The 18,569-nt window shown below is 46.3% G+C and overlaps 1 protein-coding gene across 2 annotated transcripts in view; it reads right to left on the bottom strand.

Moving 5' to 3' along the window:
- The window catches only part of FAM149A (family with sequence similarity 149 member A), a 52,142-nt gene extending 33,775 nt beyond the window's left edge, over positions 1 to 18,367 (bottom strand). For both annotated transcript variants that reach the window (XM_061571223.1, XM_061571222.1), the window contains exon 1: positions 16,675 to 18,367. In XM_061571223.1, the coding sequence (XP_061427207.1) occupies positions 16,675 to 17,378 (704 nt within the window). In that variant the 5' untranslated portion in view covers positions 17,379 to 18,367. The remainder of the gene's footprint in view (positions 1 to 16,674) is intronic.
- Positions 18,368 to 18,569: the final 202 nt, after the last annotated feature.

The raw sequence follows: 18,569 nt of genomic DNA on the forward strand, positions 1-18,569 counted from the left end.
GGATTGACCATGGCTGATGATGATGGTGATGAAATACAAGAAACAATGCACTAAAGCACAAGTGAACTCCGGAGGCATGTGTACAAGATGCCAATAACGGAATCAAGAAAGAGGTGGGTGGAGTCGGGGAATCAAAAACGCTCAAACGCTCAAAACGCAGGGACAGTCGTCAACATTTCAGCCTGCCACACAGAAGCGGGTGCAACGATGGCACATAGACTTGTGATTAACGCCGGCAGGGATGCCTGCGTTACACGCGGTAGGCACGGTGAGTCACAGGGAAGGAGGGCCTCATTACAAGCACTCTGCGTTACGGCTCAGCGGGTGCACAACAACGGAAAGGACACCACTCACAGCTACCGCTGCTCAGTCAGGAATACAATTAGGTGATAGCGGGCAACACGGGCGAAGTAATCCGCAGGCGTTGCTGGGATACTCCTGCGACAAGCTTTTTGGATTTCTGCCTGTCGATGACCGTGTGCTCCAGCTGTGAAGGGTGCGTCCATTGTAGAGCATCGGCCGTGGCAAAGCCACTCAAAAAGGGAACCCAAACCTTGCAGATCGATAGTAAGACTACCCCACCATCTGACCGTTTATTGAGACTGACACATCACACTCTAGGAGTATTTCTTATTATCTGTGCAGGAGGTGAGGTTTTCCTCTGTGTATATGATGCTTTGGGTGCAGGGGTGGTGGCACAGTGGGTAACGCACCACAGGATGAGCTCAAAGACCTGAGTTCCATTCTCGGCCATGGCGAACATCAGTGGCGAGTGATATGCGAGTGCCATTTCATGCAGGCATTGGACATTCAGCTGAGACTGACAACTCACTACCCGAAGACAATACTTTACTCTAAAGCATCATGCGGGGTCTAAGTTCTCTACATTTGTGGCTCAAAACCCTGAGACAAGTGTGTAGGAACAATTCTGACATGGGGTGTAAATAGCCATTGCGACCCATTTTGAGAAGCCAAGGGGTTCCATGGAAGCTAATGGGTGGGGGGGGGGGGGCACAGCATGCAAATAACCATTGGGGTCCATGTTGAGTAGCCAAGACGGGCCATAAAAGTTAATGGGGGGGGGAGGGGGGCACAGGATGTAACTTGCCCTCACGATCAAAATGTTGGCGAGAGGAGGGCAGCTACCTCAACTGCCCTCTCTGTCCCTTTGTGCACACTCTGCGATGGCTGTTAGCCCTGTGGCCCACTCTGTCACCTTGACAAGCTGATTATTTGAAAGGGCATCTTTGCTTGGTCTCCCCCTCCTACTCCAGTATAATGAGGAGAGGGGAGGGACAGGGCTTGATTGGTGGCATATGCGGGTCGTGTTATCTTTCGCGTACTCACGAAAGCCCGACGCGTTGTTTGGCAACGGAGAAACACCCTCGTCCGTCGGTGCCAACGGGCGAGACGTGAGCGCTGAGATAGCACAGACAACGCCGGCTCCATCTGGCCCACTACTAGAGCTAGCCGAATATCAGAATCGACCTGCGGAGAGGCAAGGTGCAAACCTTGAGGTGGAGCTTACTCACAGCCGGTGAGGGCAGGAGGCAGAGGGGCCTCCACTGGAGGAGGCTCCGAGAGAGAGAGGTGGTAAACAATTGCTTACGCCACTGCTGGCAGATAGGACCTCTAGTAGAGGGTGATTGGCCTACTCTTCCACGATGGCCAGACGTCTTGGAAGATGTCTTAGTAGCCACCCCCCCCCCATCCCCACACTGTACCCCACCACAGGCGATCGGCCAATTGTGGCGTAAACATGGATACTGTTAAATTTTGATTTAAAGCTTTCGTGACTGCAGGGATTCATATTCTTGGTTCTTTCGGTAAACTCACGTAGAAGGGAAATAATAAAATAATAAAAATATCAAGCAACATTATTTTATTATTTCCCTTCTACGTGAATTTACCGAAAGAACCAAGAATACAGATACTGTTGCGTGGATAAGAGGCAGATGGGATTTAAGATTTAAGAAACTTGCGCCATTTCTTAACTGCCGCACCGAAAAGGTGAAGTTGAACCGGCAACTTCTGGGAGCCCAGTGTGCAAAGCGTCACGCAACGGCAGCATCTCACCGGGCGCAGGAAACGTACAAAATGACAATGAACTAGCTTTACCTAGGTCATTCACATCATCATATTAATTTACAGGTCTTTTGTCATTCATACCTTCATGGCTTGCTTGACCACACATTAAGGAAGTAACATCTTGAGTGGTCAGTGTGGGTTGCCGATGTGGAGTTGTCAGGACCGGTGCATATATCACCCGGCGGCACTGATGTACGCCGTGTTCACAGTGCAGTGCACTAATCAATGTGCCACCGCTCTCTCCGATTATACTGGTCCACAAAAAAAATAAAAAAATTTCTGGCCTGGAATTTTGCAGCTGTTTTAGACTAATTTCAGGGTGCTGATTCCAAATCTGATCTCAGATTTGCTCTATCACATCTCATTTTTATGCTATCGGCATACCCCATTTTCATTGATTTTACCCGAAATTAACTCTGTCACTTATGATTGCAAGTTGTTGCGATTCAGTGACTGCTTTAGTGTTAAAATATGGTGCTGTATTTTTAGGATAGTGTGTTTATAATATCATTTTATGTACATATCCACATTTATTAAATATTTTTCTTCTGCAGTTTTTATTGAAAATTTTATCTCAAAAACCTGATGTGATAGACAAAAACTGATGCCAGATTTGGAATCAGCACCCCAAAATTACATTAAAACCGTTGGAATACCTTATGCCAGAAAAAGCGTGTTGACCAGTGAATTATCAAATAATCATATTCTTTGGGTCTTTCGGTAAAATCACGTAGATAGGTTAAAAGAAAATAATAAAAAACTACGACGTTTCGATCGCAACACAAGCGGTCGTCATCAGGAAAAGGGGGGTTTGGCTTTTAAACACAACTGCTTATAAAGGTTTGAAATGGGCATAGCCCAAATGTCAGCAGCCAATGTCAATGCAAGTGGTGGGCAGCAACCGCGACGGTGGTGGGCTTTCCACCAATCAAAGGGCTGGAGGCAAAAATTAGCATGTCAATACAAGATCGCCAAGCATCCTTCACGGCGAGTGTGCCAAGGTGGCGATGTTAATGTGAGAGATTAGCATGTTAATTATCAAATAATCACCACTAAATCACGATCACAAAAACTTAATTAATAAACGCCTTTAACATAAAGTCTCACATTTACCTATAAGTGATATAAACTCGTCTAATTGGACAATAATTTAATCCAAAACATAACCTAAACTAAACTTTTTATTTATTTTACCAAGTAAGACCCACTGAGCTATTTATCTCTTTTTCGTAAGCGACTTGGCCATAAATTACGATACAATAAAGTGGATTTCGATTTAAAGCTTTCATGACTGCAGGGATTCATCTTTTTGGTTCTTTCGGTAAAGTTACGTGACTTTACCGAAAGAACCAAGAAGACAATAAAGTGGCTTATCACGTTGAAGTTTCTAGCAGCCAAATACTATAAACGCATGTTTCTCTTAATGTGGAAGAAAAAAACTGGAGGACCTGGAGAAAAATCCACGTGACCACGGGGAGAACCATGCAAACTCCAAATATACAGGCATCGTCAGGGTTGGGATCGAACCCACAATCTCCTGTATACCAGGCGAGGCATCGCGGCGACCCCCAAACACAAACACACCTAAAGCACGAATGTATTGAATTCCCCAAAGGGTATTGCTTTACTTGAATCGAATCAACATTCAAAAAGACATTGTCACGACTCATTATGGACCTGGGAAGCCGTCGGAGCAAGCACGGCTCTGTTGCACAGCATCTGGCCGCTTCGCCGACATCCGTCTGCAGCCCTCATTGAGCCCCAAATCGACCCCATCGAAGCCATCAAGCGGCCGCTAACATTACAGGGGCAATTAGTCACAGGCAGTCTGGCACAGGGGCGGCGGTACCGCGTGCAAGCTGCCGCGATGGGAGCCAAGTTGCCGCGATGGGAGCCAAGTTGCCAAGACCGCTGTTGATTGCCGCAATTCGCAACACGACACCGGAGCCATTCAGCGCTGCGTGACCCAAAATGCACAACAGGATACGACCTACGGATTAGAGGGGGAGTGGGGGGCGTTTTATCAATTTACAAAATTATACATTTCATGGCACAACTTTGGTGAAATAATTGAGGAGGCGTCGTGCAAGCTCTCACGCATGGCTTTCGGGCCGTGAAAGGTTGAATATCAAGGTCTGATTAAAATGCGGAGCCGGTGGCTGGGTGGCTGGGTGTGATAAAACCCTCACTGATGAAAAATAAAGGACAGGCTTTTATCCTTTCTGGCAATAACAAAGGTATTAAGATGTTCAAACAACAAATAGGCACCCATTGCAAGGCATCAACCCTCACCTGCTTCCGTTTTCCCCCACCAATCCACATTAGAATCCACAGGTCCTTACCGGGCACTGTTAAGCATTTAGAAGAGACATCAGCACTCATGGTAAGACGATGCATTTTGGGAATACCTACAACTATTATGGGGTTGGATTAGCACGGTTGGCTACATATGTGTGTATGCAGCATGTCTTTCACACCATACGTAGCCAACCGTACTAATCGGAGATGCGGGAGAAGGACAAACTAATCACAAAAAGCAGTTCTACGTACGGTGTGAAGTAAGACGATGCATTTTTCAAATACCTACATCTAGCATAGGGTTGGCTACTGTAGGATGCGAAAGAAGTTCAACATACATTACGTACTGTGCTATGAACCCGTCGACCTAACAGTCCAATTCCGGGCGACAGCCACCAACATTGGACAGCGGAATCTGAACCGGTCCTGGATACCTCCCATTCACCTATCCCCACCGACAGGTACGGTGAACTGTGATCAAACAGCCCCATTGACCAACGTCGCTTCGGGAGGCCTTCATTCAGCAGGGGATTGACAGAAGGCTGAAATTTGCTTAAGGACCATGCGTTGTACTGACATGAATGCAATGCAGCATTTTTTTTCAGGTATCCGTTTGCAAAAATAGATCCACACAACGTCTACATTTAAAAAATAAACAGGACAAGTTGTTCGAAGCGCTTGAAAAAATATTTCAACCTTCTGGCGTCCAGAGAACCGCGGGCATTCATCGTCAGCTTCACAGGGATGGAGGGCGACTGGAGGTAAACTGTGCAGTCGTGATGCTTCGTTACTCAATTGAAAAATGTTAAATAGCAAACATTTAGTAAATTAGTTAATTGTTAATAAGTGTTAATCATGAAGTAATTTAGATTTGTTTTACTAAAAAGAAATGCAATTCAAATATAAATCTTGACTTAAAGCTTTCGTGACTGCAGGAATTCATGTTCTTTGGGTCCTTCGGTAAAGTCACGTCGATAGGTTCAAATTAATAAAAATAAATAAGCAAAAAAAAGTACCGTACAATATTTATAATTATTTAAATATTTCCCATATTCCGGAATCCCCCATGACCAGAAAGGCTCTTTCCACGATCAGAGGTGTTACTGTACTGTGCATTGTTTGTGCTAATGCACCCGTGCATTATTACGTGTGCCAATGTATCTGTAATTGGGTGCGCCAATGTGGCCCGTGCGTTCGTGTAGCGGTTAGCGCGCTGTGCGAATAAACATGAGAACCTGAATTCGATTCCGACTCAAAGCCAAAACCAGTGATGATCACCTGAACCGGTCCTTGGCCTCCCCTAAAGCCGACTCAACCTTAGCAAATGAGTACCTCATGGCTGAGCGTTGTGCCATGCCGGACTTTAAATGGTGCTCGGTAACAGCACTTGCTCCAAAAGTTTATGGCTATACGGGGAACATTTGTCTTTGTGCAAATGCGTATGCGAGTATACACCTGTGCATTTCATGTTCTCATGTATCAATAGATAGCATGTGTTAATGTAACCAAGAATACCACGTGCTATTGTATTGTGAACATTAAGTGTTATTGCACGTGCTGTTTACTATTGTGGTATTTCACGTTGCACAGGAGCCAAAGAATGCACAACGTAATAAACAAACAGTGGTAGCGGCTGCATTGCAGGCCTCTTCTCCATAGCTACAGTGGGGCAACAAACCCCCACAGAACGTACACACACGCATATGCACACATGTAAATACATACCCACACGTACACACAAAAATACACACATACCAAAACACAAAGCTAAAATGCCCCCCGTAGCCATACAAACTGTTCACGTAAGTGCTGTTCCCCAGCACCTATTAAGCCTGCTTAGGTGTACGAAGGGGTGGTATGACCAGCATCACGCCTGGCCGCCTTTGTCTTCCCAGTGTTGATGTTCACACAACGCACTACGTAACTCAGTTAAGGCTGGTGTAAAATCTAGACAGGGCTGGTTTTTCGCCACAAAGTGAAGACATCGTCATTGCACAGGTGCCAGGTGAGGTGCACTCTGAGGCCATGTGAAAACTCGCTGGCGAAAAAGGTCACAGGAGAGACGTAGATGTGATGGCTTAACTGAGAAACTAAAGATTTGTTTTACCAGGAAAGGCTCACTGAACTATGTAGCTCTTTTTCAGGAGCGACCTAGCCACAAATGATAGCTCAACGAAGTGGCTTATCATGTGGACATTTATAGCAGCCAAATACGATAAACGGACGTTGCTAAATGTGGAGGGAAAACCCAGACGACCCAGAAAAAAAATCCACGCAACTACGGGGAGAACATGCAAACTCCAAATATACAGGTGTCGGAGTCGGGATCGAACCCACGACCTCCTGCGTACCAGGCACTGAGGCTACCCTCTCGCCACCGATGACTGACAGATGCACCATCTGTGCTCCCCACTGTTCCAACCTTTGGCACAAAGATCAAAAAGACAAAGACAAAAAAATCCCCATGTAACCTTAACAAACTGCTGGGGCAAGTGCTGCAAGTGAGCACCTAGGAGGGCCGGCATGGCATACGAGGACGTTCAGATAATAGTTACTGGTAGTGGCCGTGAGTGAGAATTGAACCCGGGTCGCTGGGTTCGCATACGCAATATTGTGTATGTGGAGAAGCCAAATTCCAAGTGCACTCATGAATTATATTTATCAAACGCAAATAACTCGTACAGTGAGATGGGTGTTTTTTTCTCTCTCCGTGTGTGCCGTTTCCCACGAGTGGGCAGCCGTGTTGACAGATCCCATCAAGCGCACGCTCTCCCCGGCGCACTTGTCACGTTACGACTGGCGGGGCGTGCTCGTGAAAATGATCTGCCACAATAAGCGGCACGCCCGGGCGCACGGACCGAGGACGGGGGACGCCGAATGTGGAGCACTGAAGCTGGTGTGTGTTCGCATGCGCGCATGTGTGTGTGTGTGTGCGTAAGTAGAGGGGGGGAGCGGTAGTGCAGCGGTGAGCGAGCTGAGCGACAAGCCCCACCGAGCCAATTTCGATTCCCGCTCATGGCCAACACAAGTGACGAATATCTGAATTAGTGTTGGGTCTCTCCGAGGTTGACTCAGCCTTTGATAAGTACCTGGTAAGATGTGCCCACATTACCACTGGAGACGAAAGCGGCTGAGCGTGGTGCTGACCACCCTACCCCTCGTATACCGTGCCGGCCTTCATAGGTGCTCGCTAACAGCACTTACTTTAACAGTGTGTCAAGGCTAAAATTGGGATCTTTGTTTTTGCGTATAAATAGGGTGAGCGGTAGAATTAGTGGTTAGCGCACTGCGCTACGAACCTGGCGACTTGGGATTCGATTCCTGCTCACTACCAATAACAGTGGCAGCGAATATTTGAAGCAGTCCTGGCTCTCCCCCAAGATGGACTCAGGATTCGAACCTTGACCCTATGCAATAAGCGGAAGACACGCTACCACTGTGCACTGTAAAACTAAAACATATTACAGGTTTCCCTTGCTTTACGGAGTAGTAGATGCGTTCCCAAAAAAGGGCGCACACAGCAAAACCGCACGAGACAGTTGCCTGCCAAGTAGCGTACAAAGTTCACAAACAATGTTGTCCGACGTCCGACCGCATAGTGCAATCAGCGCATAAAACGAATTATGGATAGAAATAGGTTCGCCACAATGCACGCAAAATCACGCAAACCGAACCCGCATAACGCGAGGGAAACCTGTACAGTACGCCGGAATAACACGCGAGACAATGGTTCCATACAACTTGGAAGGGATGAGTACAGTACTTGGACAAGCACCTACACAAAGGATGGTGCACAGGGGATTGATGCGGCCAGCACTACGCCTGGCTGCTTTAGTGTCCCCTATTTTTTATGATTGCCAAGTATGATTGTTTGAAGTCAACCAAGTGGAGGCCACCACCAGGTTCCAATTCCATTTGCCACTGGTGTTGTACATGGGTGGGAATCTAATCTGGTTCATAGGGATCGTATTGCAGCATGTTAAACACTACGCCACCACTCACCATACAAATGAATAACAACACGATGTTAGAGGGTAGCCTACACAGACTGTTGGGTCAAGTGCTGTGAGCATGCACCCATGAAGGCCAACTCGGCGCATGAGTGGTTGGTGTGGCAAGGACCACCTTTGTCTCCCCAGTGGCGATGTTTACACATCGCACGAGGTACCTTTTTTGAGGCCGAGGTGACCTCAGGGGAGGCCTAAGATGAGTTCAGATAATCGTCACTGGTGTTGACCGTGAGCGGGATTCGAACTCGGGTCGCCAGGTTCGTAGCGCAGCGCGCTAACAACTACACTACGGCTCCCCCACTCAGAGACAGACACACAGACACACACACAGACACACGCATTCACGAATGGAACAGTGTGTGAAGAAAGCACACAGGCACAGCACCGGGTCCCCCTTCATGGCCACACTTCCACCTGCAGTCTACAAACAAGCGAGGTGATTCAGCAGAACCCGTTGTCCCCCTCCGTTTCAAATGATCGCAGCGAGGCGACGACCTCAAAACAAACTTTCCCAGCGGGATCTACTCCAGAGGTCACGGGTGCCACGGTCACCAGAACAGAGTGGGCGAGAATGAGATTGGGGGCGTCCCACTCACCCGCATGTAACGGAGCCTTTCACCGTTCACCAATTGTGAACTAGGATCTGTCGCCCATCGATGCAATGAAATAACGATGGGATATTCCTACGTCTGTTATCACTCACATGCATCGCTGTTCACATATATTTGGTGGTAAGGGCACATGCTGACCGTGAGATATGGGGGGGGGGGGGGGGGGGATGGACGGACTGATCTTTGGAACGAGCTGTACTTGTGAACTCTTAAATGTGCAGAGGGAATTAATATGCCGTTCCTCATTACATATAGGTTATATTCCAGCAGCACACGGCTGTTGTGAAATGCTTCCTTTTATACACAACCTATCAGTTGCATTTATTTCGTATAGCCCTGTGAGCCATTCGGCTCTTGAATCTGGTGCAACCGCAACAGACAAAAGACAAAAACATGAACAAGAAAACATCTTAAAGTGACTATGCGCAAACAAAAAAATCCAGGAAAAAACTGCAAAATCTTCCAGAAAATAAGCACCGTACACCAACGCTGTGCAAAAATCCCAGTGAGATGCAAGTCAAACAACAACAACCACAAGACAACTTAGATTAAGGCCATCAGTCTAACTCTGTACTACAACAAACAAACATGAGTTATGCAACGAATGAATGTTTTATGAAGAAACTTGGGGCTAGAATAAAAAAAAATCACTCTTATATTAGTTTACTTATAACATATAGTAAACCGTGTTTAAATCTTTGTTATTGTGCCTCATTTGCAAATACGGTTTTAGTGAGCTATAAGGTCTTGGTCTATTTATGTTCCTGATATGCCATGGCACTTTTACATAAACCTTTAGTACAAATAAGGCAAAAGCTTTGGTTGTGTCAGATTTAACACCATTATTACAGTATGCATAAAGGTCCTTTAGCTTAAACAAACTACATCTTTTAAAAATATTTAATTTTAATTATGAGCAGCATGCAGTGGTTAGCGGATCGCACTGTGAACTCGGCAACATGAGCTCAATTTCCAGCTACGGCGAACATCCATGGTGGGTGATGTTGGCTATGGGTCCCACTTCTCTAACCCACATCGACCAGTGCAGTGAAGTATGGTCAAACATACCCCACAAGGTTGATGTGGCTGGGAGAGTCCTCTATTTAGCAGTGACATGATACAGGGCAGTGAATTATTATGATTGTTATGGTGACATTCGTTACACATGCATATATGTGGGTCTATATAAACGCTATTGGTCGTTTGGGAAAGGTTTTGTGATTCTAACGACGTACAGATATGTGAAGGAGTATTGTCTGATAATAATAGGGTTTTTTCCTCTTTTTTCTGGCAACTAAACTGAAACCTTTTTACAAGGATTAATGTCTGAATTAACCACAATACTTGCAGTCAAAATTCAAACAAAAATCACACTATGATAATATATGCATTTTCCTTGAAACTGATTGGTCCACACCAAGGGACGGCTTTCTTTTGAGCCTCGAGCCAATTGGTGCCAGAAAAAAGGGGGAAAACCCTATTATTATATTTTGGTACTAGCAAAGTAGGTCTAATGATGAGTATTGTCTGCTTGTGTTTGGCACGATATCAAGTAACAATTGGTGATGGTATATTAAGCAGTGTGGGTCTCCTTTACAATGCGCAGGTTCACGTCCGGCCACAAGCATGGATTATAAAGGAACCTTAATTATTATGTAAGAATTGCGTACATATTAGGAGAGCTTTTCCCCACTCGCACTGCAATTTGGAGCAGCTATCCAAAAGGTGCACACGTAATTTTTAGAGTACAAAATTATTGTCTACTCGGTTATGCATCCCATGGAGAAAGGACTGACTCTAATAGTCTGCTGTTATCGGTGCGTTTCTCTGACAACGATTATAAATTAGGAGAATTCTCTCATAAAAAGATCTGTCGTGGTTCTTAATAAACGCACTTGCACAGAACCACGTGGCATCTCCGACTCGCTGGCGACCGAGGTATAGGCGGATGTGTGGCGTTGTACTGAACTGCGTTCAAAACAATGCGTAATGCACTGAGGGTCGTACTTGAGGCTAAGGATTGTGAATAGTGATGAGCACTGCCCAGTGCTTGCTTGAGCGGGTGAACACATCGATGCCGATGGTTTCCCAGATACTGTACAGCTATTTGTTAATCCACTGCTGGGTGAAGGCCTCGCTATGCTGTATTGGCAATGTTGTTCCATATTCTTGGTTCTTTCAGTAAAGTCACGTAGAAGGGAAATAATAAAATAATAAAAATATAAAAAATACAATTTTCACGACGTTTCGACTGCAACACAAGCAATAATCATCAGGTGTGAAATCCACAGCAATAAATTATTATTTTCAAATTTTCTTGTTGTGGATTTCACACCTGATGATGATTGCTTGTGTGCAGTCGAAACGTCGTGAGAATTAAATTTATTATTTTTATTATTTTATTATTTCCCTTCTACGTGACTTTACCGAAAGAACCAAGAATATGAATCCCTGCAGTCCCGAAAGCTTTAAATCAAAATATCATGTTGTTCCATTTCACATTTCACCACAACGGTCCGTGCGAGTTGGTGAAGGGGCAGGGGGTGGCCAGGACCGATTCAGATATTACTCGCCACTGTGTTAGCCGCGTTTGGGAATCAAACTCGGGTCACCGAGTTTAAAACCACCGCTAAACACATAACACAGTACACATATATGGGTATTTGGAACTATTTAATAACGTGGGTTTCAATTTTGATTTAAAGCTTTCGTGACTGCAGGGATTCATATTCTTGGTTCTTTCGGTAAAGTCACGTAGAAGGGAAATAATAAAATAATAAAAATATAAAACAATATATTTCCCTTCTACGTGACTTTACCGAAAGAACCAAGAATATAACGTGGGGTTCCTTCCTATATTTATTCTGAACCTCCTTGCTGAATGATGTACCCAATGAGCGATCTCATATCGACACCTCAACCCACTGAATCGTTCGTTATTTCATTTATATTTTCACTCGGAGGAGGGGGGGGGGCACTTATTGCCACAAGCGTCACGTTGTCGTATCACACTTGCCAACGGACAGAGCCGCCTATCCCAACGCTGGCTCGACGTGGTTAGGTCGTGACACGGGCTGATGGGGTGGCATGAAAATACGCGTTGCGTTCCCATCACCATGATAGCCACGATTGCTCGCTAAAGCCACCCAACCACCAATGCTACGCCAAACACCGACGCCAAACGTCAACACCAACGCCACGCCAGCCACGGCCGACCACAACACCGACCGACGGCTTGGTGGAGCCCCAACGGGAAACGCGTCGTCTTAAATAAACAAGAACAACTCCGGGCATCAACCGCAGGACTTGCAAGCACAGACTTGTTTAACCTTTATCAGCACCGTTAAAACAAATCACACTTTATTGGGGAGCAAGGCAAACAGGCTGGCAGGTTTCACGAAGGAAGTCATGCTCGCTGCAGAGCCCTTTTATTCTAAGGCTCGTTATTTGTGTGTTTTTAAAGCAGAGGGCCTTTTAATGGATCCCTTCAGCAGTTGCCCAACAATGATGAGGCTACTAAAAGCAAAAAAAAACTCCTAAAGTTACTAATGTGTGTGTGTATGGGTATTGAGCTAAAGAATTCAATTACCTTTTTGTAAGAATTTTGGGACTGTGGGGATTACGCGTGTAAGTCGGATCAGGGTACACAGGTTAAATCTGCACCATCCTCGCATTACTCCTGCACTTCAGGCTGCCGGGTTTTTAGAAATGTCACACGCATCGCTAAGCGACTGCCAATCCCCTACAATTTGCAACGGGCTGCTGCCGCCGCCGCCACCTTATTTTTAAGCGCCAGCCACATTGTTCACGGGTGGCTGCTCCTGCCAATAACATTCGGGCCTCCGAGTGAAAAAGTAAAGGTGGATGCAGCATTTCTGTTACTTGCTCACACCACTGCTGGCGGAAGTGCCTCCAGTAGATGGGAGCACTGAAGATCCGACCGCTCCCCTCCACTAAGCGGTTAATTTGGCCGACTCTTGACACGCTGAGCAGGCGTCTTGGAAGATGGTGGGCATACCCACACTCTACCCCATCACACGCGTATCTGTCAATCGCCTGTGCTGTTGTCATGCATGCTGCTGATATAAATGGGCATGGTGGTAGCGGTTAAAGAGTAACGCCTCGCCGAAGAGACGCAACTATAGGTACAAGTGCTCAGTGTGTAACCCTTCTGTGCTTACTGCTGTAAGTAAGCTTGTACAAATTTACTTTCGCGTGTTATGAGCCTCTTACCAAATCACTCAAGAGTGCGTTTGATCTCATCGGATCTCGGAGGCCTGAGCTTGGAGCCCGGATAGCGCGTGGATGGATGACCATCACCATGCGTAAAAAACACACACACAGGCGCTGCAGGCTGCTGCAGGGCTACGTTGTCAGCTGATGGGAGGGAAATAAAATCTTTTGCTGTAACTGTATTAAGCTCCAAAGTCAATTATATTCACCTTCACCGACCCACACTGATTTGCATGGGTCAAGTACTGTCGTTCTCCTATAACGGCGCGTGTTTTCATAACGCCAATAGGATATAACGCGATGAATGTATTGGGGAACACATTTTTAAAATCCTTTATATTAAGTTCGCTTGCTTGCTTGCTTGCTTACGACCGTGTAAATCTTTCGGTCGTTTTTTAACCCACTTCCCGTGATCCAATCGAGTTGACATTTTCCACACAGACTCGTTGTGCGTGACAATTAATGTTCGTGAAATTTTTTTTCCAAAATTTTACACTTTATAGGACAAAAATATTATATTTAATTACCAATTGTTTAATACTGCAGGCAATCATCTGACCCATAGGTGGCAGCCATCTCAAGCCAGAGGACGAGAGGACTCTAGCCGCCACGCATATAAAGGATTTAGAGTGAAAAACTTTGTTTTTACGGGTAATACTTATATATAACGCACATGCAAAATGGATATAATGCGATTCAGTGAACAGAACTTTGTCGCGCGAGTATGATTAAGCGGTTGTACGAAAACACGTGGCTTTAAAAACAAGTACAACTTAAAGATGATTACATTTCTTAGTTTTTACACACTTTATTGAACTTGCCGTGTTGCCCGATTAAATTATTTCAAATGTTTTGACGATTAATATCTTCGGATCTACGATGTCTAACGAGCTGAAATTTTCGACACATACTCGTCTCGAGTGGCAATTCTAGATTTAATTAAAAAAATAAACCGGTCCAGGCACTGCCGATCCTGGGCTATTCATATTTTTTACTTAATTTTAATACCCTGACATTTGGCCTCCCCTCCCCCCTTTTTTGAAATCTCGAATGGTCGCGCCAGGCTACGAGGGCAAACGTCTCGTCCAATCAGAGCAGCTGTTCGGGAGCCTTTGACCAATGAAAGCGGCGCTTATATCGCCACTCGGCATGGCGCCGTAGCGGCCGCTGTGGTTCCCTCTTAGCGCGAGACCAACGCTTACAATAATAATGACTCCTCTTGCTATTGCCAAAATAATTTTAGAGTTATCATCTTAATAAGTAATATTATCGTTTGCTTTGCGATGCCCGTTCCGATGCGCTGAGGGGCAACATGGTTCTGGCTCAAGTTGAGCGAGCAGGCGAGAATCGTGATCATGTTTTAGAATTAAATACGGTAATATTATCCCTATTTTGATTGATAACATGTTCTAATTATGTTTGTTGATAAAAATCCTTTAAATGAAAGTGCTAAATCTGTGCACTTTGAATATTGTGTCACAATATGCTGTGCATATACAAGCATTGTTACAGCATTCCAGTCTATATGCGTCTTACAGTCTTCCATACAGTAATTAATTATCACAAATATGCCAATGAAACACTTTATACTATACGTATCGCCTTGTTATAAATGTCAATTCGCTACTTTTCAATCGGGGATCGTTATTCTAGTTCTAATCGCCATCCTTCGTGCTATCAACCTTTCATTACGTAGACTGTTATTGTATAGCAATGCGCATGCTTTCGTTTATTGTAGGGTCAACGGTTAACCTAGGCAAGCCATCATTGCCATCTCTACAGGGTCATAAAATAGGTACCAATTAATGCGAAGTCGTCAGTGGTTGTTAAAGCTGGTCCCTACCATGGGAATGTGGAATTTCCACTGGTGGAGATGAGCGCCGCACAATGCCCGTAGAAGCACAGAGACCTTTTGTCAATCCACCGCTGGATGAGGGCCTCCAATTGCCGAGCTGGTTGTGGAGGCCGTTTGACCATACGCCACCCCGGCTGGTCAGTGCGGATTGGTAAAGGTGGGTTGCATTGAAGTATAGTACAACTGGACGTAAACACGTAGCTCCCCGCAGCCCTATGAAAACCTGTAAGTGCATGGTGGGCACCCATCCAGACACTGTCCAGGCTCAACATCTGCATGGCTTTCGAAGTCCAACTAGAACGGCTGCATTCCAAGTCCAGGTGATTTGTTCATAGGCGGTGAAGGTTATAGTGCTGCTGTTCTTAACAGTTAACTACCTCGCCTGGTATACAGGAGGTTGTGGGTTCGATCCTGACACTGACACATGTATATTCGGAGTTTACGTGTTTTGCCCATGGGTCGCGTGGATGTTTTTCCAGGTCCTCTGGTTTCTCCCCCACATTTAGAAACATGTGCTTTGAGTATTTGGCTCTGATACATTTCCACATGATAAGCCACTTCATTGGGCCATCATGTGTCCAGGTTGCTTCTGAAAAAGAGCTATACTGTATGGCTCTAGTGGGCCTTACCTGGTGAAATAAAAGTCGTTAAATAGTTAAAAGTTTTTCAATGCACGCACTTTTATTTGCACTCAAAAGTAGATCAAATTTGATTTGCTGAATATAAGTGGGTGGTTTCCTTTTGATTAGTTTAATTTGCTTGATGCAAGCCACCCACTTATGTTCAGCACATCAAATTTGATCAATTATGGGGTCAAATTATATTTTTTCTACTTTTGAGTGCAAATAAAAGTGTGTGCATTGAAAAACTATTTTTTACCAAATTTATTTTGACTGGCAAAATACTTTTCTAAATCATCCACAATGTCCTTATATCCACGAACATACAAAATGTACCATGCAATTTAAGGGTACATTTCGTTTGCTTGCAATGTAACAATTTGAGATCTCCCACTGCTCCGACGAGTGGGACTGTATAGATCCATTCACAATGAATGAACTTAAAATGATGAATGCGTGTTTCTGTACAAAAACATTCAAGTGGGTGTTTTCGCATTTAACAGATATACATAGGCGCGTGGGAAAATTATTTTTAGGTTTGCAGGGGGAAAGTGGCTATCGGGGGGCGGGGGTCGATTGAGTGGTGGCACAGTGGTCGAATAGATTTAAATTCTCAGTCGTGGCTAACATGAGTAACGAGCAATATCTGAACCTCTCCCGAATAACGTCCGCCTTTAACAACCCGCACTGACCATGACCGTCGCAGTGAAGTATGGTCAAACAACGCCACATGCCCAACACCACGTGGGGTGGTCGTCATTCAGTGTATTGACAAGGGGCCGAACACGAAGTAGCTATGGGCACCCATGCCAAGCAACAAAGGAAACCAATGGAGGCAATTGATTGAGAGGACACAGCGTATGGCTTGCACACAAAAGGTGGACAGAAGAAAGCCGTCCTCCTTGCCCGTGTGTTCCCACACCTATGGGCATACACAGCATGTCATAGGGTTGCCTGACCTGTCATGTACGTGCCGCTGCTGCTGATGCTGCTGCTGATGATGATGCTGATGCTGCTGCTGCTCGTACATTCGCGGCAGGAAGTCCTCCTCATGGATGTCGGGCAGACCGTACGGCGGCACCGGTAGAGGGGGGGCCCTGCCGATCCCCACCGTCACCAGGAAGCGGTCCGAGCCCCCATGTGCCTCGGCACGGGCCCCCACACTCGCCGGGCGCGCGAACCTCGGCGACAACCTCTGCTGCTGCTGCTGCTGGTGCTGGGACGCGGCGGCCGGCGACAAAGTCGACACAGTGTTGGCGCCCGACGCCGGCCACACCATTGCCAGGCTGCCGCCACCGCCGGCGATGATCCCCGCTGTGCTGATCTGCGATGGGCTGCTCGATGGGCTGCTGCTGCTGGCGCCATGCAGTTGGTCTTGAGTGCCGAGCCGAGCGGCGATCGGGGAGCCGGCCGCCGCCTGCGAGCCACCCGGCGCCACGAGCTGCTTGGCGGACGACTGCCGTGCAGGCGCTCGGCCGAAAATGCCCTTGGCAGAGAGCGCCGATGAGAGGCCCGGAGATGAGTCGGAGAGGGATGGCATCGGAGGAGGAGGGCCCACGCTGGGTTTGCCGCTCTTCCCTGCCGCATTCTGCTGGGGTGGCGATTTGAAGATCTTCCCGAAGAACGAGCCGATGTCGAAGAAGCCGAGAGAGTTCAGCTTCATATTGCCCAGCGTGCGACGATCTGTCGGCACCGCGCCGATTGCAATTATGCACCGAGTGCGTGTTGCGTTTACTATCTGCGACAGTTATGGCTTGTTCTCGCTAATTGTATCCTAACTTGTATAATTATAATCAAACCAAGAAAAGCTGCCCTATGCTGGTGTCTATGATTCCTCTCAATCTTGAACTAATTTGTATGCTTTGAGACGCTTTACAAATCCAACAGATGGTGTTAGCGGTAGACAATATAAGTGTTTTTTTTAATACATACTTTATTCCAAAGAAACTATTTTGAACAGATTGTTATTGTTAAACAGTTGTTAACACCATTTTTACTTAGAGATCCCAATTTCAGCAACAGAAACAAATCACGAGACTTCAAACTAGAGACTCGCATCCACCACGGCGGACGCGTCTTGCATCTTGACACGATCGTCACAGAGGCCCTTTTCTTGCGATGCAGCAGTGAAGTTGACGTAGCGTTATAGCTTAAAAAATAAGACTTTTCCCTTCGTCCGCCGCGCCGTTTTTTTATCCTACAGCAAACTGCCACAAGGTCCTCTTGTTATTCAACCAGAGCACGAGAAAACAGAGCTCAGCATGCCATGCCACAGGCGTGCGCAAGAGACATCCGCAAATGCCGTACCCCGTTGACAGGATCAGGATGATGTTTCCACTCTTGCGACTGACAGAAAATGAGCAAGGTAAACCCGATCCTTTTAAAACAACTCATTAATCAGCCAGGCAGCCATGCGGGCGAGCTGGCGGGCGGGCTCAGTCGTCGGCGAGCGCTCTCCCCTCTCGCTTTCGCCGTGTTTGACGCTCGGGGGACGAAAGAAAAAAAACCAGGCTGGCATGAGACAAGCAACCCAAGCGGGGTTAATGTTTAATTTACGAACACAAACACAAAGTTGTACAGCGCAAACAGCAGCGTCTGCCCGATAGCAGGCCCGGCACAATCGCTGGCAGTCGCGCTCTTCTGCGTGTGTGCACCCGAGCTCTGGCTCACTCCCCTCTCTGTGCCTGGTGTGTTGCTAAGGCAAACACAAACAGCACTTGTTACTGGGAAGAGATCCACCATACTCAGCACCTTTTCGTTTCGAGTGAGACAGGGAAGGCAATGACTGGTCTGTGGAAAATGTCAAATTCAACGCGAGCCTTTGCAAGCTAATTCAGCTCACGTACGTCGCATT

This window comes from Lethenteron reissneri, chromosome 47, assembly GCF_015708825.2.
Source record: "Lethenteron reissneri isolate LAM-NWPU_2019-01 chromosome 47, ASM1570882v1, whole genome shotgun sequence".
NCBI lineage: Eukaryota > Metazoa > Chordata > Hyperoartia > Petromyzontiformes > Petromyzontidae > Lethenteron > Lethenteron reissneri.